Below are 27807 nucleotides of genomic sequence, written 5' to 3' on the forward strand. Positions count from 1 at the left end.
CACATTCAGTGTTACAATTAATATAAATTTAAGCCCTCACACTTTACTCATATTCAAAATAAATGCACGAACAATCATGGCTATTTGAAGCAGTAGGGGACAGAAACAGAACGTAGTTCCATTTTACCCTTGAAACAGGCTAAGGTTAAGCGACTTGGTCCACGCCTCTGGAGAAAGAAAAACAGTCGCAGATCTCCACTACATCCCACTTTCTCAGAGAGACCAGGAAACAGCTTGAACGCTGGTGGTTTCTGTCTGTTGCTGTGACAAAGGGGAGTTTTGATCAGTCTTCCTCCCCAGGTCCCGTGGTTAGGAGCCATCAAATCCCACCTGACTCACACTTGTTCCTCAGGCAGCTGCCACAGCGTCAGCGGCCCGTGTGCTTGCTGACTGCCATCTCCCGCTTGGCCAAGGACCCACTTCCACCCACTCGGACCCCAGTGCCGTGAACACTCCCGCTTGCTCCTCTGCCCCGTGTGGACCACCAGGGGAGCGTACCAAAGAGGACATCCGATTTGTTGGGGTCGAGGTGCTGAAGTTCTTAGCCCTGCGAAGCCTAATTGACCAAGCCAATAAATTAATTCTTTGATTCTCAAGAGAGAAGAGAAAGACCTCAGGTTGTCATGTGGAAAAACAAGCTGTTCCCACCCAGCGTCGTTCCCTTTCTTCCTTTTGGTCTCAGGAGGCGGGACGCTGATGGAGTCACGCATGGTCAGTGAATTCACTACAGATTGGGTCTTGCCCACATGGGGAAGTTATTTCTATGTGAGCAGAGGGCCTACATGTTTTACTGAGCTGCATCTTTCCCGAATGACTGCCATAAACTTCTTCGTACTGCCCACAGACACATTTACTTTCGGAGTAAATGACTATGTGACATGACCATAATGTAAGGAAACTAGTTTTCACAAGTGTCTAGCACATACAGTGCAGCAATCTGGGTGAGAAAGGGCTGTCTGCAACTTCATAATGGCTGAATGACCACTCCATACTGTCCCTGAGTCACTCTAACAAAATTATTTGCTTGTTTTGCATTTAAGTATTTCGTGCATTAAAAACACTGAGACTTTTTTCCTTTTTTTTAAAATTTATTTATTACGTTTGGACCTTTAAGAAACATATACCATTAGATATACCACTATTTAGTAAAAATCTACTCTAGTTTTTGGGAAGCACACACGTCACAAACCATCTTGCTTCTAGTCTCTTTAGGACTTTGCTAAGTTTATCAAAAAGGTAGGCTCTGACCCATGGGATCCTGAGCCTTGAGGTTTTGAATGTTTCAATTATAGTAAAACAATTTCAAGTGGCTGAACTTAATTCCCAGCTGTTTTTCTCCCAAAATGGGCCAATCATTTTGAAGTTATACACTCCCTTGCAAGAATATTCAATTCCTTAAGCTTTGCGATGTCTTTGGAAAACTTGATAAAAAAGGAATCTCTTTCCCGCACAGTGAGCGTGCACTGACCAGAACACACCCGGCATCGGTTGACACAGGAAGCAGGAGGGCGTGTATGTGCCGCATTCACTCGGCCACTAGCTCAGGAGCTGTCCTAAGGAGGCCACTTCTCAGTGCACACGACCCGAGTGTAGCTGTGGGTGCACTCGACACGTGAACACGACTCTTGGTTATCTGACACTGATTACAAGTAAAACAGGGTTGGTGAACAAACGTATATTCACACATGATTACATTTGCGGGAAGCTACTCTTTGAGGAAGTAGACAGGGAAGGGAAGTTTCAGGAAGCTGCTGATGGGGACTGAGAAGATTTAAAGCTATGGCTTTGGTGAGCACCCCGGTGAGCTGCAGGAAGGCATTTAAGAGAAGATTCTGCAGCGTCAAGGATAATTCTCTGAAAGAGGTGGGCATTCTCCTAATTAATTTAAATTCTGAGGCCTTCAGCAGTTGAGGGCTAGGAACAAGAATGAAGCAGAGAACCGTCGTCACGACCACTGAAGAAAGGTGACCACACCGTGTGGCTCACGGTGCTGCGTGGTCCGAAAGCCTCTGGTGGTGTGACACGGACAGAAAAAGATTAGCACAGAAACCACATAACACCACTAAAACTCAAAAAACATTTTTTTTTCATTTAAAAAAGTACTCAGAATACATAAAACAAGGCAACATTTATTCTTTTTTCTCATCTTCCGGTGCGGGGTCTGTCGGGGGCTCCTCCACGGTCGCACTGTTGCTCTCCGAGCCTGTGTTACTGTCGCTGGTCCCTTCCTCGGCCATACTGTCCACCCCCTCCTGTCCACTCTCCTTGTCCTCCGGAGTAGACGTGCCTTCTTCACCATTCTGCTGGCTTTCCGCCGCTTCTTCCAGGTGTGTCTCCTCTGTAATCAGACATTTGTCCCTGTTAGTTCTAAGACAAAAAATCACTCTTCTAACAGTGCTGAGTCTCAAGCTCCACTGGCCAACCCGGGAGCCGCCACCCACGCGTGGCTACTCAGCCCCCAGACGAGCTCCTGCGACCGAGACTGAGCATGTTTGTATTGATCTGGGGTTTAAAAATCGACTTCTTAGCTGCAAATTTATGAAATGTAAATACAGGTCAAGCCTTTCAGACGAAAAGTTAGCCTCCAAATCTAGATGTGCTGTGAGTATAAAATACACATCAGATTCTGAAGACTTTATGAAAAAAATGTAAAAAATCAGTACTTTAAAAATGCTGGTTACATATAAACAGGATGCAAAGTACAGCACGCAGAACACAGTCAGCAGTATCGTAACAACCACGTGCGACGTCAGGCGGGTGCTGGACTTACGGGGGGGGGTCGCTGTGGGAATCGCATAAATGTTGAAGCAGTGTGCTCTGCACTTAAAGCTAAACAAGTAACACTGAGTGTCAACTGTAATTGGAAAAAAGTTGACTGCATGTTGAAATGACACTGTTAGGATATACTGGGTTAATTAAATATATTGTTAAAAATAATTCCACTTGTTTAGCTTGACTTTTACAAAATGCCACTAGCAGGCACTAGAAAAGCAGTGACCTTCGTTTACTTCGACGGGACGGTGTGCCGCGCCGTGGACTTAGTGAGGGAGCAGGCCTGTGCGGCAGCGACACAGGCTGGCACTGGGGGGCCTTGTCAACAGTCACGTCGGACCGTTTTCTGCAGGAAATCAAGAGCGTGAGGCTTTTGCTCTAATTGGTTCAATTTTCTTGGGTTTTCCCCTAGGCTAAGAGAATAAAGCTCTCAGTGAGAGCCCAAGGCACGTGCTCCTCACAGATGACAAAACAGGAGAAGGCAAATGTTCGGGTGGGCCGCAAAGTGAGCCGCACTCTGGCTTCAAAGGAGCCGCAAGGAGCACGCAGGCTCCAAATTTCGTTACGATAAAAAACACGTTCACACAAACCAGAAAGGGGCTCGAATAATGACAGTTAACATCTGACTGTCTAAAATGCTCATCCGCCGAGTTTTGTAGAAACGCTCTATATTCTATTAAATGTTTCCCAGATGTCAAATCAGAAGCTGGCAGCCGAGCACCGAGTAGGACTGCTGCCCCCTCGCGCCTGCCCTGCCGCGGTCCAGGAAACCTCTGGCTGTGTTTCCCGTGATACGTCTGCTTGGTCCTGTTTGCACAGTGCACTGCTCAGGGACAAAAGGCAAGGTGGCCAGAAAAGTTCAAACAGTAACCAATTTAATCAGTATTTTATGTCCGTTTTGCTGCTGCCTTTTTTTCCCCCTTGAGGAATGCTTTTAATCAGAAAATGAGTACATCTGGAAGAAAGAGTATTTCTAGGACTCGTTAAGCAAGCTTTTCTGAGACGCTCACCACGAAGTACAGCAGGGTGTGCGGCGGGCTAGGCAGTCTCCATGGCAACCGCTCAGCGGCACCGCTGTGGCCCTGAAGCAGCCGAACACAGACAGAGTGTGAACGAACGGATGGGACCGTGTTCCAACACAACTTTCTAAAACAGGCAGCAGGCAGAGTCTGGCCCTGTCCCAACACTGACTTATCTTAAGAGCAACGACCACGTCTTACTTCAACAAGTTCGGCAATGCAGGTTGGAATATCGAGTACAGCACCACGTCAAATCCAATACTCAATGACGGCACGTGCATTTTCTTTCATTGACCCTTCGGAGCTCTCTCTCTGAGACAAGAGCTAGAATACTTACGAACGAGGGAACCGAGATGAAGTAAGGACCCAAGTCACATGGTGCTGGCACGAGGCGAGGAAGTGTCAGACCAGATCTGACCCCAGGGCCAGTGTCCTTACCCATCGCACCGCCACCCTTTACATTCCCGAGCCAGAAAATGACACGGCTCAGTCTGGTGAAATGACCGAGACCTCAAGAGCAAGACCAAAGATAACACACAACTGTTGTTTTGCATGATACCAACATTTTCAGTGACTCTGCTCTGGGGACAAGATTTGGAAAGAAATGGGTAGCTCGTATAAAGAGTAACCGAGTGACTTCTGAAAAGCACTGAGAAATCAAAATTAAAGACAGGGACAAAAACTCCGGACATTTGTGCTGGTGTCAGCAGGGAGGTTACCTGTCTCCATGGGAACGCTCTCGTCTTCCTTCTTCTCTTCGGTCTTACGAGCCGCCTGCTCCTCCTCGGGGGCGACGCTGCTCTGGCTGCGCTCCGCCTGCTCTGCGGCCTCCTTCTCCCTCTCCTCCTGCCTTTTGCGGGCCTGTTCCTCTGCCTGCGCAATTTCAGCTGCGATTTTTTCCATGTCCACTTCTATTTTCAAGCCACACAACTAGTCGTCAGAAAAACACAAAACTCCCTTAGTAGTGGTCTCTTCTTACAATCTCTTTAACAACAAAACTACTTCAAAAATGGGTTTTCTTGGCTACAAACTATATGTGTATGGGGAGGAAAAGAACGCAGTTCCAGGTCTTCTCTGAGACCCCGTGGCCACAGGAAGAGAGAGCTGCAGCCCAGCAACATCACACATTACAAAAACAGCCGGTGAGGCACAGCTGAAAGCCCTGAAACACACACACACACACAGCTTCCATTTTATACTCCAGGCTACCGGACACAGATTTACCTGTTTTCTACAAAGTGCACACTATGAGCTACATCTAATAAAGCTACCCCCTTAACAAAGCTCAATAAAATAAAAATAATCCAAACTGCATGAGTTTAAAACATCAGAGGGCTCTACAGTCTATGGGCCTAGTACCTGAGTGCATATTATATAATTCAAACCTACAAAATTTTGCCAGAAAATGGAAATAATTTTACAAAGAGAAGACATACTATTGGTTATAGCAAAGTTAACCCTGTTTCAAAGCGAACAACACTTAACAAAAGCACTATTTTGGAGAAAAGAACAAGAAGTGCAGGTGACAGGCGCAGTGATAAACACATAGTTAACACGTTAAACCGGTACCCTTTTAAGTTCATTGTTAAACGAATCTGTGCTTTCCAGGAATTTCCTCTTCTTTTCCTGGTGTCGCTCCTCTATCTGGAGAAGTTCAGCTTCTAGTTTTCGCTGTAAGACACGTGATCAGGCTTTGTAATTACTGTATTACTTTCTCCAAAGCAAATGTCAAATTAAAAAGTCTCATTTTGTAACAGTTCACACTTTCTTATATTGAACCAGTGTTTTAATTTTTAATTAAAATCATTTATTACACAATGTGTCTAGCTAAGATCTTTTAATAAGTAAAATGTAGCATAGAGGAATCGGTATGACTAATTAAGAATGTGATGTTAAATGCTGTTTCAGGCCTGAGCAATTTCGGAAATACTGAGTAAAGCAGTAAAAGGTTGACAGGATGTTTCAAAATTCTTCATGAACACTTTTTATTACAAGGCTTTGTGTTATGGTTTTCACGATAAACTTATCAAATCTCTGGGAAAGGCCCACTCCCTCGAGCCTCCTTCCCGAATCAGGAACAGGTTAGACCGAACACAGAAACACTGAACAGGCACACGGATGCATCCCACAGAACCCGGGCACCTGGGACCTGTGGCTCAGGCCGATTTCATGATAACAAGTGTGACTTTACCTGATGAACCATTAAGGACTGGACCTGTCGTTTGAGGACCTGCATTCTGGCCGTCGTGACAACTGACCGAACGTCCGGCACCACGCTCTCACTGAGGATCTCACTGATGAGGCGGTGGTTCCTCTGGAAACGGGCGGTGGCCGTGTGCTTCATTGAAAAGCCATCATCGTAATCTGGAACAAACGAGATACTCTGGCAATCAGGTCACCAGTAACCGTAAACAGCGGTGTGGACCGATGCACACACTGGATTACCAAGGAGCCACGGCTCTCCCACGCGGCTCTCAGAGGCACCAGGGGTCACCGGGGAGGTCACTTGATAAAAACCATAGGGGACACGCAGTGTTCAGTGACCAGGGGTTGGTTTCTCTCACAAAATCTTTACGAGATGATACGTCTGTGAAGGACTTGGGTGAAACACAAATGACGTGTAATAAGCATGTGTCGTTTAGCCTGGAAATCCACGTGAAGGCTGCTGTGAGAGCAAAACAAATTCTGCCAAATGTTTCCCTCTCTTGGTGGTAATGAAGGCATTCAGAACTGACAATGACCTGTGGATTGAGTGGCATCTCCCACTCTCGTCTAAAGTGATGAAATGCACCCCGCAGGGAAAACACTGCCTCTAGGACATTATCTCATGAGCAACATTAAAATTCTAGACGGAGTTCTCAATTAACTGGGAAAAAATTTCACAGTACTCCTTTCCACTCATTGCTAGCAATTCAGTTTCCCAGACCAGTAGACGTTTTATCAGACTAAAAAACTACTTAGGCCTTAAAGTAATTTTACAGGAAACAAATTTAAATTTTTATCAGTTTACAGTTACAGCTGTCAGTGTGGAGAGGTACTATGTTGTCTGCATCCACTCGGATTCATACGCACTCAGTACGAACCTGGTATATATCCTTATTTCCCAACTATGCAGGTGTTTCCGTAATCTCAAACTCTGCTCTGTCACCTCCAGTTTTTGACGTATCTGCTAACAACCTGTACTATTATTTATTTAGTTATATTTAAATTAACTCACTAAAACAAAAAAGCTTTCTCTTAAACACTAAAAGAAAAACTCCTCTCGGAATCCCCTGGGCACCCCAGCGTCCCACCCGAGGTGGAGGGACGGCCCTGCAGGGCGCCTGGCTGCAGGCCCAGACCCGGCTGCGCACCACAGCTCAGTGTCTCCCTCACCGTCGGGCGCTCCGGGTGCTCCCAAAACTCTTGTGTCCTAAACGGCGCCACTACAAACTGTCGTTTAAATTACTTTTTGTTTCCTTTCAAGTGACTTCTTTAGAATATATGCTTCTGAAACTAAAAATGTTGGAATAAAAGACAGCTGGAACTAAAAAAAATTCTGTGACCTTTTTACTTTTTAAAGGAATTTTCAGTCACACTTACGATGACAAATGGTACATCTGTGCAACCTCCATCTGAGTTATCTTTCTTTGCTTTCTTCTTTCATTTACATGGCTCCAATACTGACCAACAGTGAAGGAAATAACGTCTTAGCAATTGGGGCTTGTCTTTCCTTATACTTTTAGTTGTCTGATATATTTTGGGGAGGGAGGTGGGCTTCTGTTTTTTAATTTGTCTATTATTTACTTTATCTCATATTCTCTTTCCAAAATGTCATTTAAAAAAGGCTTCACTGTCTTGTGCAAATAACTGGTATGTCTTAGAGGAGTTTTAATAGCCTTCTCTATAAAAAGAAGTCAGCAGCTGCTGTATTCGTGCACACGTCTTTCTGCTGGTTTTACGTTCACTTCTACTCCCCAAGTCTTCCTCTTTCTACTCAATTCTAAGGGATGAAGTCCAAGGTCTGAAGTCCTTCTCACCCTGGCGTCTTATTTACTACCTGTCCTTCCTTTAAAGAGCCTAACGGGCAGCAGTTTGAGAAGCAGAGAGAAGGACCCTCTTTTGGAGACTGTTGCTGAGTGACCCCTTCAGTGCGTCTCAATGTCCATGTTGTCATCTTTCACCTGAGGAAAACTACTTTCTACTTGTGGCTTCTACGTTGCTAGCCTTAGTTTCCTCGTATGCTGAGCCCCTTCCTCCCAATTATCTGTAGACTGGATATTCTCCTATTTAAAATTTTTTTTTTAGTCTGTGTACTTTTCTTGCACTGATTGTCCAATTTGAGCAATGAAGGCCTGAGCACGCCAGTGTCATTAGCACTGCTGATCCTGCTTAGCACTCGGCACTTCCTATTCCCCATGCTACTCGGTACACCTACTACATTCTACTCCGTCGTTAGGCGAACACCAGCCAGTACCCAGTCCTCTCTTAAAATATTTGTTTTCCTTCCCTTATTCATGTCGTTAGGCGGTATTGCTGATTCCTCTCTCAACGGTGTAACTTTTTAAAGTTCTGACAAACTTTCTCTTACCTACCACTACTTTAAAATGGGATCTTATTTTGATGCTTTGTTGCTCGTAGCTGGAGCGTCCAACCCTCTCTGTGTCACAGAAGAACAGAGGAAACATCGCCTGTACGGCACGCGCGCCACGTGGACGAACACGCCCCAGGGCGCCTTGCGGCTACACAGCCTGGCAGCACGTGCCCGGGCGCACACCCTGTAGCCCTGTGAACTCTGCATGAAACGCCAGTGAGGAGCTCTGTTGTGTGTGTGTGTGTAAAATCTGTGCACCCTCATGAGTATTATCATGAGCCACATTTATAAGTTCTAGTTGGATTTCTCAATTAACTGGAAAAGAAATTTCATAGTGCTTCTTTCCACTCATTAACTTAAGAGTCCTTAATTCTGAATTTAGGGAAGCAATAAGAAAGCAGGATGTAACTGGAAGGCACTTAACTTTTTAAAAGCAGTTGAGGCAAAATTCCAATTATGACTCAAAAATCTTTCAGCATTTTGAGTACAAAGATTTTGATCAACAATAATTTTGGCTATTTTCTGTACTAAAAAGGACATTTCTTTTTCTTGTGGGAAATTCACATAAAAAGCTTAATACAAATAATCAAAGTAATGAAATGGCACTTAAATTATGCTTTGTTTAGCATTTAGGATGGGAAGTAAAAACTTAAGCATAAACAAAACCCAATTTTTTTTACCATCTGGATCTTCAGCAGGCTGAATGCTCATGTAGGGCTCTCCTTTCTCCATGCGAGACTGCCTCTGTCGACTTTCCTCCTCTAGAGCAGCTTCTGCGCGACTTTTTGCATTTATGTAAGCAAGGTATGCGGGGGAGTTATGGTAGGCCTTCATAGATTCATTGTACTCTATCTGAAATTCAAATGTTTTGTTTTATATTAACATTTTGCAAGTTACAATGAGTATCTATTCATACGAATATCTACTCATATGAATATCAAAAGACACCTTAATTATCTTCTTTCCACAGCTAAGGAATCTGAAGTCTAGAGAAATTAAGTGACCCAGGCAGACAAAGCCTCAGTATAGCCTCAGGTGTCTGATTATTAGATCTTAGGCTTCTTTTCTAAGTTATAAGCAAATGTTTGTGCCCTTCCCATTGTATCCATCCCACCGCAGTTCCCATTCTACCTTTTCTGCTTCGTATTCGTTTAAATATTCTTGTTTTTCTTCATCAGTGAGATCTCGCCACATGCCACCAATAATCTTGCCAATCTCCCACAACTTTAGGTCAGGGTTGGAAGCCTTTACTTGGTCCCAGACCTTAAAAAGGAAACAGTTGAAATTTCAGTATCGGTGCCTAAAAATATAGACCTTTAAAAATGTTTTTGCTAAAACAAACAAACAAACAACAAAAAACACCCCCAAAACTTTTATTTATTTTCAGAGAAAAGAGAAAGGAGGGAGAGAAACATCAATGTGTGGTTGTCTCTCGCACGCCCCCAAACAGCAACCTGGCCCACAACCCAGCCGTGTGCCCTAGACCAGGAATCAAACCAGTGACCCTCTGGTTCACAGGCCAGCACTCAATCCACTGAGCCACAACAGCCAGGCTAAAAATGTTTTTCAAAATGAATGTTTTAAAACATAAACAAAAGCAGAGGGAATAGAATCAAGTCTGTATGTTCCCATCAGCCTGCTATAACAATTACCCACAGGCGGCCAGTCCCCTTTCACCTACAGTCTGAGGGACGGCTTTAAGGCAGGTCGTGGGCATCTCCAATCACTACAGGCACTTCACATAAGCTAACTCAATAAAAGTCTATATCTAAGAGTTCACAAAAATTTAGAAGTGCTTAGTCTGCACAATACATCATCAAATATATATATACATATATATATATAAAATTATGACAAAAATTAAGATAATTCTAAATAGTGATGGAAATAGATACACGCTCTTGTCCTTAATTAAAATATTGGCTCTATCTATTATTTTAAGAGTAATGTAGGTTCATACAAAAAAGGTGAAACTTCAAGGTGGTATAAAGAAAATAAAAATGACAATAGCTTACTATTTATTTATAGATAACCATGTCTTTTGACTTCTGTGTTCCTTTAGACGAACATGTAGTTGCTATTACTTTTATAAAGATAATACATATGGTCATATTCCCTTTCTCACTTAACATTCTTCCCATGTCATTAAATATTCTCCGAAAGACTACATAACATTGGCTATATAACACTGTGTTAAGGATTTCAACAGTTTATTTAATCATGTTCTTCTTGTTAGATTTTAGTCTGGGATTTTAAAATCGGAACTAATGTCTTTAAAAACTGCAATTCTTTATCCCTTCCTCTGGCTACACACAGAAAAGCCGGCTGAGCCAATCTGAACTTCGAAGGGAAGCGAGCAGCAAAGGGAACGGCCCCCACTCTGCCCCGGGTCCAGGCACTTACCTTCCTGCTGTACCTCATGTAGGGCATCAGCGGCTTATCTGGTGGCTTTGGGGGTTTGGGAATCGTAATACCAGAGGATGCCTACAAAACAGTTAAATACATTCATTACTCAACTGCAAGAAGTTTACAAGCAAAATGAAAAGAGAGTGCCTCAACAAAATTCTAACGCGCCTTTCTTCTACTCGTCCATGGACACAAGATTCTTACATTTTCTCCACTGAAAATACCTATCACTGCAAATTCAGAAATGTTCATATCAAAAGAAAATAAAGAAAATGACTTTAAGCACATAGTTTGAAAATATTTTACATAGCAGTTTATTGTTACTGCTTTTGACAACCTGGCTGTAAGAACAAATAAATTGTTACATAACAATCCATACGCTGAAAATACACGGTTGTGTATCCAATGTCCCACACTTAGGACATTACCTGGCACCCTTTTATCTTACGTAATTTCCCATTACACATACAGTCAACACTTGATTATCTGCACCGGACCCTGCGCTTCCTCGGCGCTCGGCCGCACTCGCACTGCCCACAGGGCACTTTACGCCTGTCTGCGCTGCTGCAGGGATGCGCCCCACAGAACCAACGCCACCGCCACAAAGACTGCTTCCTAGGTTCAAAACCAGATAACAAAAAATTAATTTCCTTTACCACAACTACTCTTCTTAAGGTTCTAGGTCCTGTACAATGGTTGTCTATAAAGGGAGTTTAGTTCAAGAGGTATGAACTAAAGTCATGTCTTTTTTATCCTCAGTCCTAATAAAAGTGTGGGAGCAGATAAATTTACCAGGAACAGAGAAATGGCAGACATGGAGCCATTATAGTAGGTCAAGGAACTCCATTTTATTTAAAAAATTTGGATTTGTGGGAAATATATAGACAAACAGAAAAAAATGGAGGAGTAGGAGAGATGGAAAAATATGCTTTATAAAGGTAAAGAAAAAAATAGGTTAGAGGGGGAATAAAAAAAGAAGAGAGAGAGAAAGATAAGAAATTGGTTCTTGCCTGACTGGGGTGGGTCAGTTGATTGGACGCTGTCCCACAAAATGAAAGGTCGCTGGTTCAATTCCCAGTCAGGGCACAGGCTGAGGATATGGGTTTGGTCTTTGGTTGGGGTGTGTACAAGACCTAACCAACCCGATGTTTCTCTCCCTCTCGTTCTCCCTCCCTTTTCCTTTCTCTCTTAAAAGAAAAAAAAAAAAGAAAAAAATCAGTTCTTTCTATGGGCTAACATCCTGGCAAGAGACAGCAGGTGACTTCGAGGTGGCAGCCCGCATAACCCCAACTCAGAATGCCGATTTCTCAACTTAGTTGTATCTCCACACACAGGGCTGCATTTGCTCACAGACCCAGAATAAAACCATGGCTGAGTTACTCTTATTTCCCCCCATTTCTGGGAGCCCCTCGATACCGGTTCTCCTTGCCAGGCAGGGGAAGGAAGCGCTAACTTCAACTGCCAAAGGCAGAGCTCGGCAAGTCCTGGTAAGAAAGCTGAAGTGACGTTTTTTCCCTTTGCTCTTCTGTTCTTGCTGTGATGAAACCCCAGGGACAACTCCAGCCTGGGCTGGGACCCCAGTCACAACCTCGTTTTCCACCCACTCCACTGCTGTCAGACAGTGCTTCCTCTTCCTCTGAGGGTCTCTCTGCATCCCTGTGTGCTTTTCAGGAACTCTGCTTCTCCACAGGGGAAATGATCAGAAAGCAGTTCACAGCTGAAGCAGTATTTCTTCTCTTCCCACTCCTCACACATATTCTCACCACGCCGCAGGCTGGGGCCCATGCAGACAGCCCGCTTCTAGCCAGCAGCGGGCGGCGGTGGAGGGAGGTGGTCTGAACAGCATGGGGAGACCTGTCTCTGGGTCTGTGGGAGCTCTTTCAAGGGGTGGGCAGGGGGGATTCCGCCAAGGCCAACCTTATGCCACAGAATCAGATCAAGACATGCACAGTCTGACCACTCACACGGAAAGTGATCGGAAAGCATTTCCAACTCATCTCCAACACCAATGTTCAGAACTGCACAAAGTAGGTTACCAAAAAAGTTGGAATTGTGCCAATAACTGAAGTCGGTAGGCCACTGTAACAATCTTTTTAAAGAGGTAAAGAATTCTAAAATGTCTATGCTTTAATATGTTGAATTAAACCACTTAAAAGAAAAATTATAGAAATATTTGCTCTTGGGTATTTTTCAAAGAACTGCATTGTATAACACTAATGAATTTGCTTCTTTCTCCTTTTTCTCCCAAAGACACCCAAGTCTCTCGCACATTGAGGTCCAGTTTTCATTACACTGACCAGTCAATTTACAAATGCAAACAAAACTCAAAATAATAACAACAAAATTCAATTCTAGCTGATTTTCAGGCTACTGAAGATTTGTATCATTAAACATCCCTATTATTTACCATCTCTGATAGACACCTTTCTATGTCTTAGGGCCCCGGGGCTCTGCTTTTGGAAGGCACATTCCTTTTTTAGCTATTTCCTTCCTTGCTGTCACCGGGAAACCTGTCTCTAGCAGCACTGTCCCTCCTTCCAAGATGTGCTGCTTCTCGCTGGCAGTGCGCTGAGGAAACACAAGTAATTATGCGTGTGAAAACCGTGCTTTCATAACAGTAAGGTCTTGGGACCCGCCTTTGAATAAAGTCCATGATTTTGTGAAATTTATTTTGGTTACTGAAAACTTTGTTGCTTCTTTCCAATTCTCAGCAGTTTCTCTGGTAGGATTTCATTGAAGCGTTTTCTTCAGGGATGGAATTTCCACTAATGCATAGAAATAAGCTGTTTTTAACATTGTGTCTCAATGTGTTTTCCCTCTGTACTTGAGAATGTTAACTGCCACCCGAATGAAGACCTAGCTAGGAGTGATTTCCATTGCAGACCTACCATATGCACTCCAAGAGGGCGTATGCTGTATAAAGTCCTTGTTGGAAAACTACTCAAGGGTACCGGAGCCAACAGGAAGGACCGATTTTCTGGAGGGCCTATTGGGAGCTACTTATAGGGCTTCACAGAATCATTCCTTTAAATCACAGAATCGTGCCTCTAACGATTCTTAGAACCTCACCAACTTGAGGTGATTTGCAGACACCACCACCACCACGTAGTAGACCCCCTCCCTCCAACCCTTGAAGTAACACCGAATAGAGGTAGTCTTAAAACAAAACACCTTCATAATAGTCGAAATCAGATCTACTGAGTTCTAACAGGGCTGAAATTAGATACACAAAAAAGCTAGCTTAAAACTTTAGTCATAAGTTTTCTCAGGGAGTGATTAGCCGATCTAAGGTGGAGGTCACTAAAAGCTTAAGGGGCTGGAATTAACTCAGGCTCAAAGCCTCCGTACTTCCTAGGTCTTTCAGGGCGAGTCTAAAGAGCAGCTTAATTACTGTTTATTCTGACACCAAGGGAACAATAGTGCAGAGAAAACCACCAGGGAGCCCAAACCACACCCAACAACCCCCTTATCCTGATCTGTCCTGAGGCTAAGCCCACTCTGGATGCCGGTTCCGGTTCCGGTTTGGATGCCGGTTCCGACACCCCCCAGAAGGGATGGAGAGAAACGGGGAACTGACCCAGGCCTGAGCCCCGAGACAGACAGCACACCTTTGTCTGCCTAGTGAGTCTCCGTGAAGTGATCTCACTTTGCTGACACAGAATTCTCCCGGACAAATCCACGTTAGGAACCAACTGCTTACACAAACCGAAACACACGTGATTCTAATATCACAGTTACCTCCATTTCTATTCCATTAACAGAGATAATCAAGAGCTGACTGTATAGAGCAATTAAAATGTAACCATTCTCTTATTCACTGCTTATGACTAATTTTCTGCATTAACGTGAAATAATCCAAAATTGATTCTGTTCCTTGATTAAATCAAAATGTTCTTTATCATTTGATAACCTTGCTACTCATTAACACTTTCGAAAGAACACATTTAGGCCAGGGAAAAACATGTATCGATGCACATAAAAATCGTATGCATTGTGAAATGCATACACACATACACACTTTGTCAGAATTCTTTTCAGGTACCATGAAATATGCAAGGCACGTAAAACTTGATATGCTTATGAAGTACAAATTATGCAGAAACAATGAAAAATCTAGACAAACGAAACCTATCAAGCTAAGCGAATTGCTTACCAAGATAGACAGCTGGCAGTTACAGGCTTTTTGCTCTAGCCTGCCTTCAGGGTGAGAGGGCTTTTCTGAAGTCACATGAACTGAATTATTTATGAGGACAGCAAACAAAATCCAGGTCTTGAGAAGTTTACAGCCGCTCTGGGTTGTATTAATTCTCACCAATGCCACATTCCAATGTATGCAGGTATTTGGCTTTTGGATTTATTTACTTTTGGTAAATCGTTTTTAGTTATTTGTTTCTTTGGTACCTGGATTTCTTTGAATAGAGTTTAAAAGCATTCTACAATAAAAAGTCTGAAGTACACCACCCAATTTTCATGATCTTAGGTTTATCATTTATTTTACTTTTACACTTACTTATTTTTCTCTTAGGTTAATCAGTTATGTGAAGCAGCTTCAGCTGCAGAAACCACGTCCCTCACCCTAAAGGTCACAAACACACTCCCAGTTGTAGGACATCTACTCTGGTATTTCCAACAATCTCATTACACTTTCATCCTGCAATTCTTTGATGTGACACAAAAATCTTTTTCTCTTTTTAACTGATTGAGAAATGAATCTCAGTTGTAAGGTCAACTATTAAATCCAAAAGACAAATAATTATGTGTAGCAATTCAAACTGGCAGACCAGGCAAAAAGAGCTAGGTCTGTAAGCCCAGTCTCTACGAAGAAACTGAGTTCTAGAGCCTAATGCCAATTACCTTCAATGAAAGATAACGCTTCATCTCAATTAGGGTTTGTTAACTATACGAAATTCTAGGTTTGTTTCAACATCGTATAAGCATTAAGCGTCCAAGATTTCACCTCTACCAACCACCAAAAAGAATGAGGTCTTCTATAAACATATGCAGATTGATTTTTTTCAGGGTAAGATCATACAATGAATGTTTAAAATAGTCGAAAAGCCAGGTTAAAAAATTTTTTCATGGCTATGCTGGTGATTCAGAAGGACCTAACTCTGGAGGCATTTCGGGTCAATTCCAGTTGTTTGCCGGATGCGGTAATAGTTGATTCTCCTACCGTGACCCGGCTGTTGGTGCCCGGGTTCCCTCCCAGCCTGTAGTTGTTGTAGGCGAGATGACTGTATGGATTGTATCCCACAAACCCTGGTGTGCTGGGCATTTGCTGATGGAAACAAATGAGACAAAAACACGAATGAGAAATGAGCTCAAACGAGGAAAACACAGAAATGAAAAATGATCTGCATATGGCATGCAAAAGCAACCTGAATTTAAACAAGCAGTGATGTGTTGTAGCTGCTCTTTTCCTGTCCCTGAGAAACCAATCTGCACGTGGGCTTTTTCCTCTTTTTCTCCTACTTCCTGCTCTTCGCGGGAACGGCGGTATGTGTGTGTGAATGTGTGTGCCTGCATATTTGGGATAAGCAATACAGTGAAGTGTCTCAAACAGTAAGGGTTACTTAATGGTCAGTAAATAGTATGATATAACAACTTAGCAATATGTGTCTGAGGAAAGCTTGAAATGTGATAAACTAGAAATCTGAAAACACTTTACATGCAAAACAAAACATGATTTATTCGACACTTATGTGGATGCCGCCAATGTGTTCATCTACTAAAAACAAGAACGAGAAATGGACTGCTTTCAACGCCAGTTTTAAGTCACTTTGTATAATGTGAGAAATGAGAAGAGACTCAAGTCAGGAAGCCAGAAGTTGTCGATAGAAAGGAACATATGTGGGATTCAATGGATATCACATACATGATTTCAAAACAAAGACTTGTAAGAAATGTATGGATTTCATTCTGGGGTACGCTCTGATCTTTTTTAACCCAGTCATTCTTTTATAGGCTTTCTCTTCCATCTCTTCTTTGATCCATCTTCATTGGTCAATCATGAACAACTTCTGCTTTTAGTTTTAATGTGCACTATTTTTCTAGTTGACAGACTCAAATTTCTTTTTTAAAAATCCTGATAGCTCTAGCCCTTTCAAAAAATAACTGCTCATTGTAGCAACAGGACTCTTGGCTTTATGAATAATGTGTTGATGTGGTTACATATGGGCTTTTACATGGCAGTGCCCTTGTGATTAATACAATGATATCCAATGTTTATGAGAATCAAAGTGTAATGCATAAAAAGAATGTAGCAAAGAGAGACCAAAAGTAGGGTATTTTTCCCTAGTGAAATTCAATCAAAACAAATGAGAGTAATTTTAACATGCAGTTAACAATATCAGTCCTGAAATGTATGATGTAAAAAACACTGAATACATTCCAACTAAGCTGTAGCTGTTATAAAAGAAACACAATTTTCTAGAACATGCCGCTGCACACATCCTTAATTTCCTAAAGACAGTCAAGCACTTGATACTCTTTAGGAGAAGAGAACTGATCAATTTCTAGTCTATACAGTTATAAAAGACGCAAATCGAGCATATTTAAGTAGGCAAAACACAGATGAAGCATCAAAGGCACAAAGGAAGTAAGTGTCTATCACTTGGAGTGGTCCACTCGGGTGGTGGTGGGGGGTGGCGGTGATGGTGGACTGTGATGGCAGTGGCAGGAATAATGGAAAAAAGAAAGGAGGACAACTCATCCACTATCCGCTCTGTTGCATGTCCTGACTCCTAGTCTTCTGTATCTTATGTGTCAACGTGAAACTATAATGGTACAGAAATATGACTAAAGACAGGTAAAACAAAATTCCTTCCTACATTTGAGAAGCCATAGGGGACACTTGGTTTTTAAGCTATTTTTATCTCAAAAAACCAAGTGTGCATTCCAGATACTACACACTGTCTGAGGAAGTATTTATATAAAAATGACACCTTCGAAGGTTTCACAAACTATGAGAATCACTGTTCAACACCAAGGCAATAATGTAAGAAAATTAAGTCGGGGAGCTAAAAAAAAAGGAAACTAAAACATGACAATTATACCATTTCCAAAAATGAAGTACATGGTTAGCTCTTTGAGGTCAGGAATCTCAATTGTTCAACTCTACCCGTATAGCCACTAGCAGAGTGCCAAGGAGACTGGTCATAAGACATGTGCTTTGATTTAAGAAAGAAAACAAACACAGGACTTTAAGAGCTACTGGAAGTAACTTTGGAGACTATATACTATATAAATTGAACTGAAGACATGTGATATAGTATCTCTTTTTAAAAACATCTTACTGAAGAAAACCAAATTATTGATAAACATAACTAAAACATTTTATCCAAGGGTTAGTAATTAAGAATAGTTATCTAGTGGAGAAAACAAATTGCACAAGGACCTAATTAGTAAACTAGCTTGAAATTTAGTGGGTAGGGGGTCTGGAAGGAGCACTAATAGCTGTTAAAGAATTGCTTTTGTGGGATATAGTCAATGTTAACAGTGTTTTGTTTTGTTTTGTTCTGAGATAAAAACAACAAGGACTCTGTTTCAACAAGGCCTGAAGAGTTACTGTTAAATTTGTTTTATGGACTGAACAATTATTTGACATGCTGACCAAGCTGGGCCAGAACCTGCTGGGTGAAAAAAACAAAGTGTCTATTATTTAGACACTTTGAAACATATCAAATCCCAAACCAAGAGAATATTATTTATGGAGTGGAATGAAATTCAATAGCAGGATCCGACTCACAGATCATGAAATCCTTACTGGAACAGCTTGAAAATAAAGTTTTACAATGAGTGTTACTATAGAACAGGGCTCTTTATTTTGATTTAATATAAAGTTGTATGTACACAAGGAGAGAAAAATGCAACCAGTTTAAGGTTGGGTTGGAAAATAATAAATGCCAGAATGAGCATTCATTCAATATCAACTTTAAAGACTCTTAATAAGAAATTAACAAGAAAGAAGTGTTAATCTTGTCAGTTATTTCCCATTAAAAAAAAAACAACGAGCATAGGAGGTTGGCCGTTCAGCAGTATGTTTCTTTAAATGTTGGGGTTGGTTCAAGGTAAGATGCAAAGAGTTATTTTATTTAGTAGGAAGTGCTGGTTTTTTTTTTAGCTGACTTTTTCATCCTGTTGCTGTGATGGTTGAGTGACTGTTCCTGGAAGACATCTGGGTTTTTGTATCAAGGCCAGACTTGGCTATTACATTAACAAGAAAATTAAAACTTACTGTTGCAGGAGCTGGGGTGGGAGGTGGGGCATAAGATGGTCTTTCTGTTTGAAAGAAAATAAATAACTTCTTGTAAACAACTGAGATATAATACTATGCAACAAAACTACCAATGGTCCTGTTTTGAAGAAAAAAAATGAGAGTATTTTGGAATTCCCATTTGCTAGGGCATTAGTCTCTTATTTATATAGATTGATAAATATAAAAAAAATGAAACTTACTTGACATTTTGGAAGATTAAGTTCTCAGTTCCTTAAGAATGAATCTGAGACACTAAAATAAAAAAAAAGAAAAAAAAGAAAAAAAAAGAGAATCAAAACTCAGCAAGCATGAGAGAATGTTTTCCTAAAGAATAGGGTATAGTTAAATTGGTATCTCTTGGTAAAATTACGTTATCTTCTATTAGCCAAATTTTTGTGCATATTATACTAGTTCTTTAGGCCATTTGGTTGATCAGAATTAAACAATTAATAACAACTTACTGGGGATATTAAAAGTAGTATTAGACATGTACTTTGAAGTTTTTTCTTATGCTACTGAGCCACCTCTTGTATGGAAAACATTTTGCTGATGCCATGTACCCATCTGATCAGACCAATAAAAATATAATGACAACAGAATATGAGATATCATCAGGGCCCATGCTAAGGAGGCCTACCAGATACTGACAGCTCCCAGACCAGCAGCAGCTCTCCCCTCCTTTCAGCCTAACAACTGCCGCTAAAATAGACCAGCCTTTTATTCCTAGAGGCAGTGCACAAAGTAACAGGTATGCTAATAAACTGTATATTCTCTCCTAATGGTCAACAGCTTTCTAAATGCTAGGAATAAATTTGGAGAATTTACCTGAAAACCTCAGCCCGTTTCAAAATATATCTCCTCAGTGGAGCTTTCTTGACAAACCACCTGGGCAGAGATGCTTCCTCCTCTGTACTCCTACCCGATTGACATAAATCTGTGATACTGTGTATTATATCATATTCCCGTTAATACAGCTAGATTGCGTGCTGCCTGGAAACAGGGACTGTCTATCTAACTCATTATTATCCAATTCATTATTGTAGTCTCAGCACCTAACTCGATTCTTAACAAATTTTGCCCTAGTATTACCAGCTCATGGCAGGATGGTACACACGAGCTTCTTCCTGACATCAACATGCATTGCCCACAGTGCAGAGAGACCTTCATTTTTAGGGAAAAGGCAAATAACTTCTATGACTACTGCAGTACCTTCATCCAGCGTTATGTGAAGCAAAGAGGATTTTCTCCCCTCCTGGTCTGCATTTTAAGGGAATTCTCTGGAGCGTAAGCAATAAGAGGCCTCCTATGGAAAGACAAACTGGGCCTCTCACTCTCTCCTTCCGAAACAGGCAGACACCCCTGCTCCTGGTGCAGATTTCCTTCCTGCTCACATTCAGGGAGCTGTCAGGATCCATAGACCTCGCTCTGGGAGCCCTGACAAACAATGCCTCGAGCTCCTCTGTACATCACCCATTGCTCATTCTTTTAAATGATCGCTCGCGCTCCTTCGCTATAACATCAATCCTAAAAGCGGGCTCATATTATCTGGCCACCCCTATCCCCACTACCTGACATAAACTACTAGATTAAGCGTTTGCTGAATCCCTATAGGGGACAGGCTAATTACTTCCATTATCTCGTTTAATAGGCACAACTAACCAACAAGCTTTGTACAGCTATTTGCATTTTACAGATGAAGAAAGGGAATGTCCGTGAGTTTAATGAGCTTCTCTAAAAACACACAGCCAGGAGATGCCAGGGATGGGTTTCAAATCCAAGCCAAAGTGTTCCAGAGCTTTCGCTCTTCACTCTAACCCACACCTGGGGTCCTCGGTTCGCTGCCTGGATCCAGGGGAAACCACCTTCCTAGGCGTGATGACAAGGGGTGATGGCCTGGCGCGCCCCTAGGGCTTGCTCTGAGATCGGTCGCTTTAGCTCTATCGTGGAGGATGCGCGTTACCAGCAAATCCACAAAAACGGGGCATGCATAGCCGCTTTGACCAATTTCGCGAGGTTCGTGGACGGGGTAAGTCTCGCCGCCAAGGAGGGAACCCAGATGGGGCTACCTCCCAACCCTCGCTCCGCGCTAGGCCTCAGGGAGGCCGCAACCAGCCCGCAGCTCTGGCCTCGCGGCCAAGTCTGAAACCCAGCAACCCCCGGGGACTCGGAATCCAGCCAAAACGGGACATCACCACTTACCCCCTCGCGACCCGGTGGAGCCCAGTCGGAAACACTCACCCGCGGGCAGAAAAAGCGCCCGCAGCTCCGGCCTCGCTTCCCTTTGTCCCGCGCACGCCCCGCCCCTCGCGCCCGGAGCTTCCGCACTCGCACTTTCAACACTCTTCTTAATTTCTTTCCAGGCGTCTCCTGACTGTCTTTAGAGAAATAAGCCTCCGTGTGAGGATGCGTGATGCTTCGTACAGTCGAGAATTTTTTTTTCCAGGCCCTATACGTTCCTCAAAACTCCCCGAATTTGGGTAATTTCCCAGCCGGGCGCCGATTCGTCACGGCGGAGACGGCGGAGGGGGCCGGTCCGCCGGAGAGGCCCGGGTTTCGCTGCCGTCTGGGGCAGCAACGGCGCCGGTAGCGGCTGCGGAGGCGGCGAGTGTGCAAGGCTGCGCCGAGGGACGTGGGAGCCACGGCTTCGGCTCCACGCGCGGGGCCGGAAGACCGCGAGAGTCGCCCGGGCGTGCGGCCCCGGAACCACTGTGGCTGCGCTGGTCGCGCGCCTCTCGGGCCAGGCTCCGGTCGCGCCCGCCCCACGATTTCTTTTTCCGGTCTTTTTATTTCCTCTTTCTTTAAGCTGGCGACTGTGTAGTTCAGCAAGCCGAGGGTGGAGGGGTGGAGTTTCCGTCCCCACAGGCGCCTCCCAGAGCTCCCTGCCTTATCGCCACGGGCTTTTCCAGTTTCTCCAAGGTGGAGTTTGGTGCAGTTGTCCCTGGTTTCCGAACCCAGGCCCAGAGATGTTAATCCCCTAGGTTGGGTGCCTTTGCAGCGTCGTGGTGGCCCTGGTCTCTGCTCATTGTTGTGTTGGCTCGTCTGGTTCCCACCGCAGGGAACGGCTGCCCCCCATTTTCAGGCTAAACTCACGTTCTTTTGGATCCAGCTCTCCCGTCCTTTTGTGATGCCCTCCTGCGCCAACCTTCCTCTCAACTCCATGGTTCTTTGACATATTTGTGGTAATCTGTATCTGATCCATCGTATCAGTGCGTTTGTCACCTCCAACGAACTATGAGGGTCTTGAAAGTAAAGTCATCTGCATTGGTTAACTTCTCTTTGCCAGTGTGTACTGAGGGCTTGAACCGTTGTCAGATGCTCAATAAATGGTATTCAGTCGGCTTTCTGGTCTAGTCTGGGGCTCTTTCCATACATCATGAGTATCTTGGCTTACCAGTTAGTAGCCCCTTCCTTAAATATATAAACAGCTGGTGGATGTTAGGGGCCGTTGTGGAGGGAAAAGCGACAGATGGGCTCTCTGACCTGTAGCTACTTGAAAACAGTGTTGACATTTTCAGTGACTGATTGAATTCTTAGGCTGCTCTTAGCCATCATTAGGGTGGGGGTGGGGTGGGTGCCAGCAGTGACTAGGGCTTCTCTAGAAGTCAGTAAAGCCCGGGACAAGTGACACTCTGCCCAATTCTTCCATCTCCAATATTTTTATAGGCATGAATAGAGATTACTGAAATTGGAGAGAAAGTTAGGAGGTCCTCAAATGATAATAGGCAATCTTGAGCAGTGCTTAAGATAATATCCATGAAATTGCTTTTTAAAATATATATATAAAATATATTTTTGGCTGGTGTGGCGCAGTGGATTGAGCACTGGCCTGCAAACCGAAGGGTCACTGGTTCGATTCCCAGTCAGGGCACATGCCTGGGTTGCCGGCCAGGTCCCCAGCAGGGTGTGCACGAGAGGCAACTACACACATTGATGTTTCTCTCCCTTTCTCCCTCCTTTCCCCTCTCTCTAAAAGTAAATAAATAAAATCTTTAAAAATATATGAAGGCATCAGAGACATGTAAAAGATTAATATAAGATACGCACAGGCTTTAGCAGAGACCCTGGTACCTTCGTTCTCCGGCCTCCTCCGGCAACTCCAGTTGGTTTCTTCCTGCCTTTGGGATTGTGGTAGAGGGGCCAGGCAAGCGCCCTGCTAGGACGCACACTCTTGCGTCATCTCTAGGCAGTCGTCTGAAAAAGAGCTGTGGGCACTGGATGTGAGAAACCAAGCACACTGCAGTAAGAAAGGGGGGCACAAAAATGGTGGAAAAGGGAAGGAGGGGATTCGAGTGAGGAGACACTGACACATCCTCACTTCCTGATCTCTATTCATGCAGCGCCTCAGTTGGTCTTTCCTGACCTGGTTAAAACGGGCAGCTCATTCCCCAGCCTCCGCTCTATGGCCTGTCCTTTGTTCTTTCTCTATAGCACTTATCACCACCTGTGTTTATTATGAACTTATTTTGTTGTTTTTTTTTCTTCTTATCAGAATGCAAGCTCCTTGAGGTTGGGGACGTTTGGCTTCTGGAGCAGTGCGTGTGCATTCAGGGGCTCAGTGTCTGTGGAATGAATAAATGGGTGTCTCGTTTTCTCCATTTGCCTTCTCCACTCCCAAAGATTTGCAAAGGTGAGAAAGGAAGAACATAGGCAAAATGTAACAGAAAAAAATATCTCTATCTAGTCTTGAGGAAATAAATACTGAAGAATGAAATAATTCAGTAAGGTAGACTCTACTTACACTAAGTTGTTTTTTAACCCAAAGCGAGCTCAGGACGTAAGATCTTGCATGCATGGGAATATTTATGGAGACTACAGGACAGACTTTTAGAATTGCAATTAATCCCAGAAAATATGGGATATATCTTTAATATGGCTTTTTAAACCCTTGTAACTATAAAGGTTGTTGGGAGCCTTCACGGGGGCCTGGTGGTTAGTAGTAAACCCCAGAGATAGTCTTAGGCCCAGGTGGTTTTCTTTCTGTCCGTAAGATCCAGGAACTTGGCCTGCTTTCCTCTGACCCTTCACATATTTTTTTTTTTAAATCGACATCCAAGGACATTTTACTTTTTTTTTTTAAAGGGAGAGTGAATGAGAGAGAGAGAAACATTGATTGGTTGCCTCCAATACCCGCCCAGACCAGGGGTGGAACCTGCAACCTAGTATGTGCGGGGGTCAAACCTGCAAACGTTCTATTCTATTCGTGAGATGGTGCTCCAACCAACCAAGCCACACCTGCCAGGGCCCTATTCGTACTGTTTGAAGTTCTTCTTCCCCCAGAACAAGGGAAGCCAAAACTAGTGAGTGATTAAACTGGGATTCAAGCCCAAGTCTCTGATTTCTTTCCATAGTTCTATGGGAAGAAGCTGGGGAGGGAGACAGAATTGGGGGAACAAGGAGAACCAAGACTCGGAAGGAAGAAGGAAAAGGAGATAATGGGAGAGACCAAGGCAAAACCTGTGTCCCCTTGGCCACCTAGTAATCCATGAGTTGGCTCTAGGAAGCCTTAGGAACCTTTACTTTTGCTTTTTTTATTTTTATATATTTTTTAGATTTTATTTATTTATCTTTAGAGGGGAAGGGAAGGAGAGAGGGAGAGAAATATCAATGTATGGTTGCCTCTTGTGGGTCCCCTGCCGGGAACCGGGAACTGGCCTGCAACCCAGGCATGTGCCCTTGGCTGGGAATCGAACCGAGATCATGTGGTTCACAGGCCTGCACTCAATCCACTGAGCTACACCAGCCAGGGCAGGAACCTTTAAAACTGTACATATTTCACGTGCTTTCTTTCCCCCCAGATAGAGGGTTAGTAGTTTAGCAGATTTTCAAAAACCCTGTGACTCAAGATTTTGAACCAACTACTGAGCCATATGGTTTGCCCGTAGTACGTTCTAATAAAGCTTTTTTTAAACAATTTTTTTCCTTAAAATAGGGAAAGGGAGGACAGAACTCTGCCTGAGCCAAACAGCTTATCAAAGTCTGGTTTTAGGCAACATGATGAAACAGGATGTTCCTGTGGAAGCAGAAGAAATTATGCGGCTTCGGTTTCCGTTGCTAGATGGCTGTGAAACACTGAAGGCCAGCAGATTTCCTGGACAATGGTTCACATTGTTTTACACAGTTGGAAAACGTGTGGTTTGCTTTTCAACCTTCTAAATTGCCTTTAAATCTCTTGAGGATATGGGATGTGAGCTTTGACACGTGGTCTGGAGACGCATGGTATGAGAGTGTTTGAAAACGGGGCAGTCCTGCAGAATCTGGGGTGTGATCTGTCATTCACAGACCTTATTTGAGGGTCTCGGGCAGGCGTTGGCCAAGTGGATCTGGGAGTAGGCCAGGATGTAGGGCGGATCCTGGACAGATCCTGGCTGCCTCCTCTTTTTGGAGTTTTAGGAGAACGTACCCAAGCCTGTTATTTACATGTTCTCTATAGCTGCTTTCAGGTACAAGGGCAGAGATGTACAGTTGCTACAGGGATGACGTAGCCCAAAGTTAGCCGCTCAGCAGGGGTGTCCAAACTTTTGGTGTCTCTGGGCTACATGGAAGAAGAAGAGTTGTCTTGGGCCACAAGTTAAATATGCAAACACTAATAAAAACTGATGAGCAAATAAAAATTTTAAGTAAATTTACGATTTTGTGTTGGGCCACATTCATAGCCATCCTCGGCCACACACAGCCTGTGGGCCGAGGGTTGGACACCCCTGTGGGTTCTACATACATGAGGGAAACTGGGGAAGGCTGTAGTGAATTGCACATGCACCTTATTTCAAAACGTTCGCTTGTAGTATATCCGTGAACACTGGCAGTCTGCGTGTACATGCTGGCCGTTGCATGGAAATACAGACCTAGGTCTGCCCCGTGCACAAACTGCTAAGAAATTTCATGTGGTGATAATTTAATGCGTATTATCTAAAGTTTAATTTTGGCTCATGTACCATATTGTTTCCATTTGAAGTTTTTAAATGAATTCATGCATTTTTTTTGACTCCAAAGAACACTTTTGTGCTTTAAAAGCAATCACAGTCAAACAGCTCAGATTGGGTAACTCACTGGGGAAGAGTAACTCTCCTGGAAGCAGAGACTTTCAAACATTCTCATGACCTGCTGCCTTTTGAACGATTATTTACCCATTGTCGGCTGTACTTGTTCTCACAGATTCTCTCCTAGCGACAGTTTCCACCCAGACAGTGCTGTGTACGTGAGTAGCGCTTTGCCAGATAGTTTCACGTGTAAGGCCAGGCATTGTCACTGAGGACCGCCCTTCCCTTCGTTTTCAAGTGTGAACCCTGAGGCCTAGGATGTGGAGGTGACCCCTTCCTGGTTTTGTGGGTAATTCATGGCAGTGCCCAGTGGGACCCTATGGTTGTCAGCCATTGGAATGACTATTTTTGTGTTTTGTTATAGAAGCATCCATTTTAATTATTCCAGAAAAATAGAAGAATATTAATTTCAATTCATCTATAAAATGAAGATAATATTATGGACCTTGTGGGACTGGTGTAAGCATTATGGGTTATGTGCAGGCCTTCTGAGTACGGCGTGGGGAGTGTACTGCACACGGTGGCTACTGTCAAGGGATTATGCGGTTATTTTGATTTCTTAAATTAGAATATACTATTCTTAATTTTTCTTTTGTTAAAAAAGTATACACATTTCTCTCTCCTCCATGGTTACCATTTTCTTCATTCTGCAAGTGAGCCAACCACATTGGAAAAATTAAACTCAACACAGGGTCTCAAACTCAAAGACAATCCAGATGCAGAGTTCACGTTTCAGGTTTTTTTATTGTAATGTTGTCATTTACCTTGGTAAATTCATATCCCAATTTAAAACGCCCCAAAGCAAATAAAACTTCGTTATAAACTCAGGTTCTGTAGTTTAAAATGCACACGTGACACACAGTAGTTGCACAGTGGAATTACTGTTACAAGCGATTACACCCATGATGCCCAGTACTGAGTTTTCACACTGCGAATTGATTATGCCAGGTATGCTGCAGACAATTACTGTTGCTTAGCACAGTAGCTTTAGCACGCTAGCTTGTACGATTGCACTTTTCAAAGCTTTAATGAAGTTAGTAGCGCTTAACTAATATTGAATGAGAACACTTTTATGTCTAAGATGTATTTTAGGTGAGATGCCTATGCAAGAATAAGCACTTAACATGCTGTTGCTTTCGTGACAACAAAATTATCCCTTCCACCAAATAGAATAAGCCAGGCAAAAAAAGTAATCTGAAGTAATTGAACAGAAAACTTGAACTTTACATCCCTGTATTATGTTAAAGATTATTTAACATAATCTTCTTCTGGTTAAAATATACTGATTATTTGGTTGAAATAAAGGGAATGGGGAGAGAGAGGGAGAGAGAGAGGGAGAGAGAGAGAGAGAGAGGGAGAGAGAGAGGGAGGGGTGGGGAGAGAGAGGGAGAGAGAGGGGTTGAAAAGCCTGTACTAAAATGCTAACACAGCTATAGCCCTTGGATGATACTTTAGCTGGGAAACAAGTATTGTGAGTGGTACTCACCATGTTTTCTGTTTAGAAAAAAAGTAATAGCCTATAAATTTCTAGTGTTTAAAACAGGTATTTATTATTTAAGGTCTTAAAATAAATATACCTGTGTTAAACGAATTAGGTTGTTTAAAAAACTTTGCAACGAAACTCGACTTACTCACAAATATATTTCCTACCCATGTTTATTGTAGTTTGAACAATTTAAAAACATAAATCCTGCAAATACTCTTAGCTTAGATAACAATAGTGTTATCTGAATTCACATAAAT

At 43.0% G+C, this 27807-nt stretch overlaps 1 protein-coding gene across 2 annotated transcripts; it reads right to left on the reverse strand.

Moving 5' to 3' along the window:
• Positions 1-1177: 1177 nt before the first annotated feature.
• On the reverse strand, positions 1178-21731 carry SMARCE1 (SWI/SNF related BAF chromatin remodeling complex subunit E1). 2 transcript variants are annotated; one of them, XM_037033246.1, is made up of 11 exons: positions 21266-21731; positions 19228-19279; positions 19007-19050; positions 15944-16048; positions 10768-10848; positions 9496-9627; positions 9045-9216; positions 5983-6155; positions 5361-5462; positions 4511-4721; positions 1178-2338 (listed from the first exon to the last, which is right to left on the reverse strand). In XM_037033246.1, exons 2-11 carry the CDS (start codon positions 19232-19234, stop codon positions 2130-2132), a joined length of 1236 nt encoding a protein of 411 aa, XP_036889141.1. In that variant the 5' UTR covers positions 19235-19279; positions 21266-21731; the 3' UTR covers positions 1178-2129. The 2 variants fall into 2 exon arrangements, with proteins under 2 accessions (XP_036889141.1, XP_036889143.1); XM_037033248.1 differs by lacking the exon at positions 21266-21731 and having other exon boundaries at positions 19228-19280.
• Positions 21732-27807: the final 6076 nt, after the last annotated feature.

The sequence above is a fragment of the Sturnira hondurensis genome, unplaced genomic scaffold, assembly GCF_014824575.4.
Source record: "Sturnira hondurensis isolate 20B ecotype Veracruz unplaced genomic scaffold, ASM1482457v3 Scaffold0021632, whole genome shotgun sequence".
NCBI lineage: Eukaryota > Metazoa > Chordata > Mammalia > Chiroptera > Phyllostomidae > Sturnira > Sturnira hondurensis.

What these genes read in the sequence shown, in the direction of transcription:
- SMARCE1 (XM_037033246.1), bottom strand. An exon ending in GCCTGCTGAAGATCCAGATG is followed by an intron (nt 6,156 to 9,044) that starts GTAAAAAAAATT and finishes CGTTTGTTCCAG; the next exon opens with ATTACGATGATGGCTTTTCA. An exon ending in TTAACAATGAACTTAAAAGG is followed by an intron (nt 4,722 to 5,360) that starts GTACCGGTTTAA and finishes TCTGACGACTAG; the next exon opens with TTGTGTGGCTTGAAAATAGA.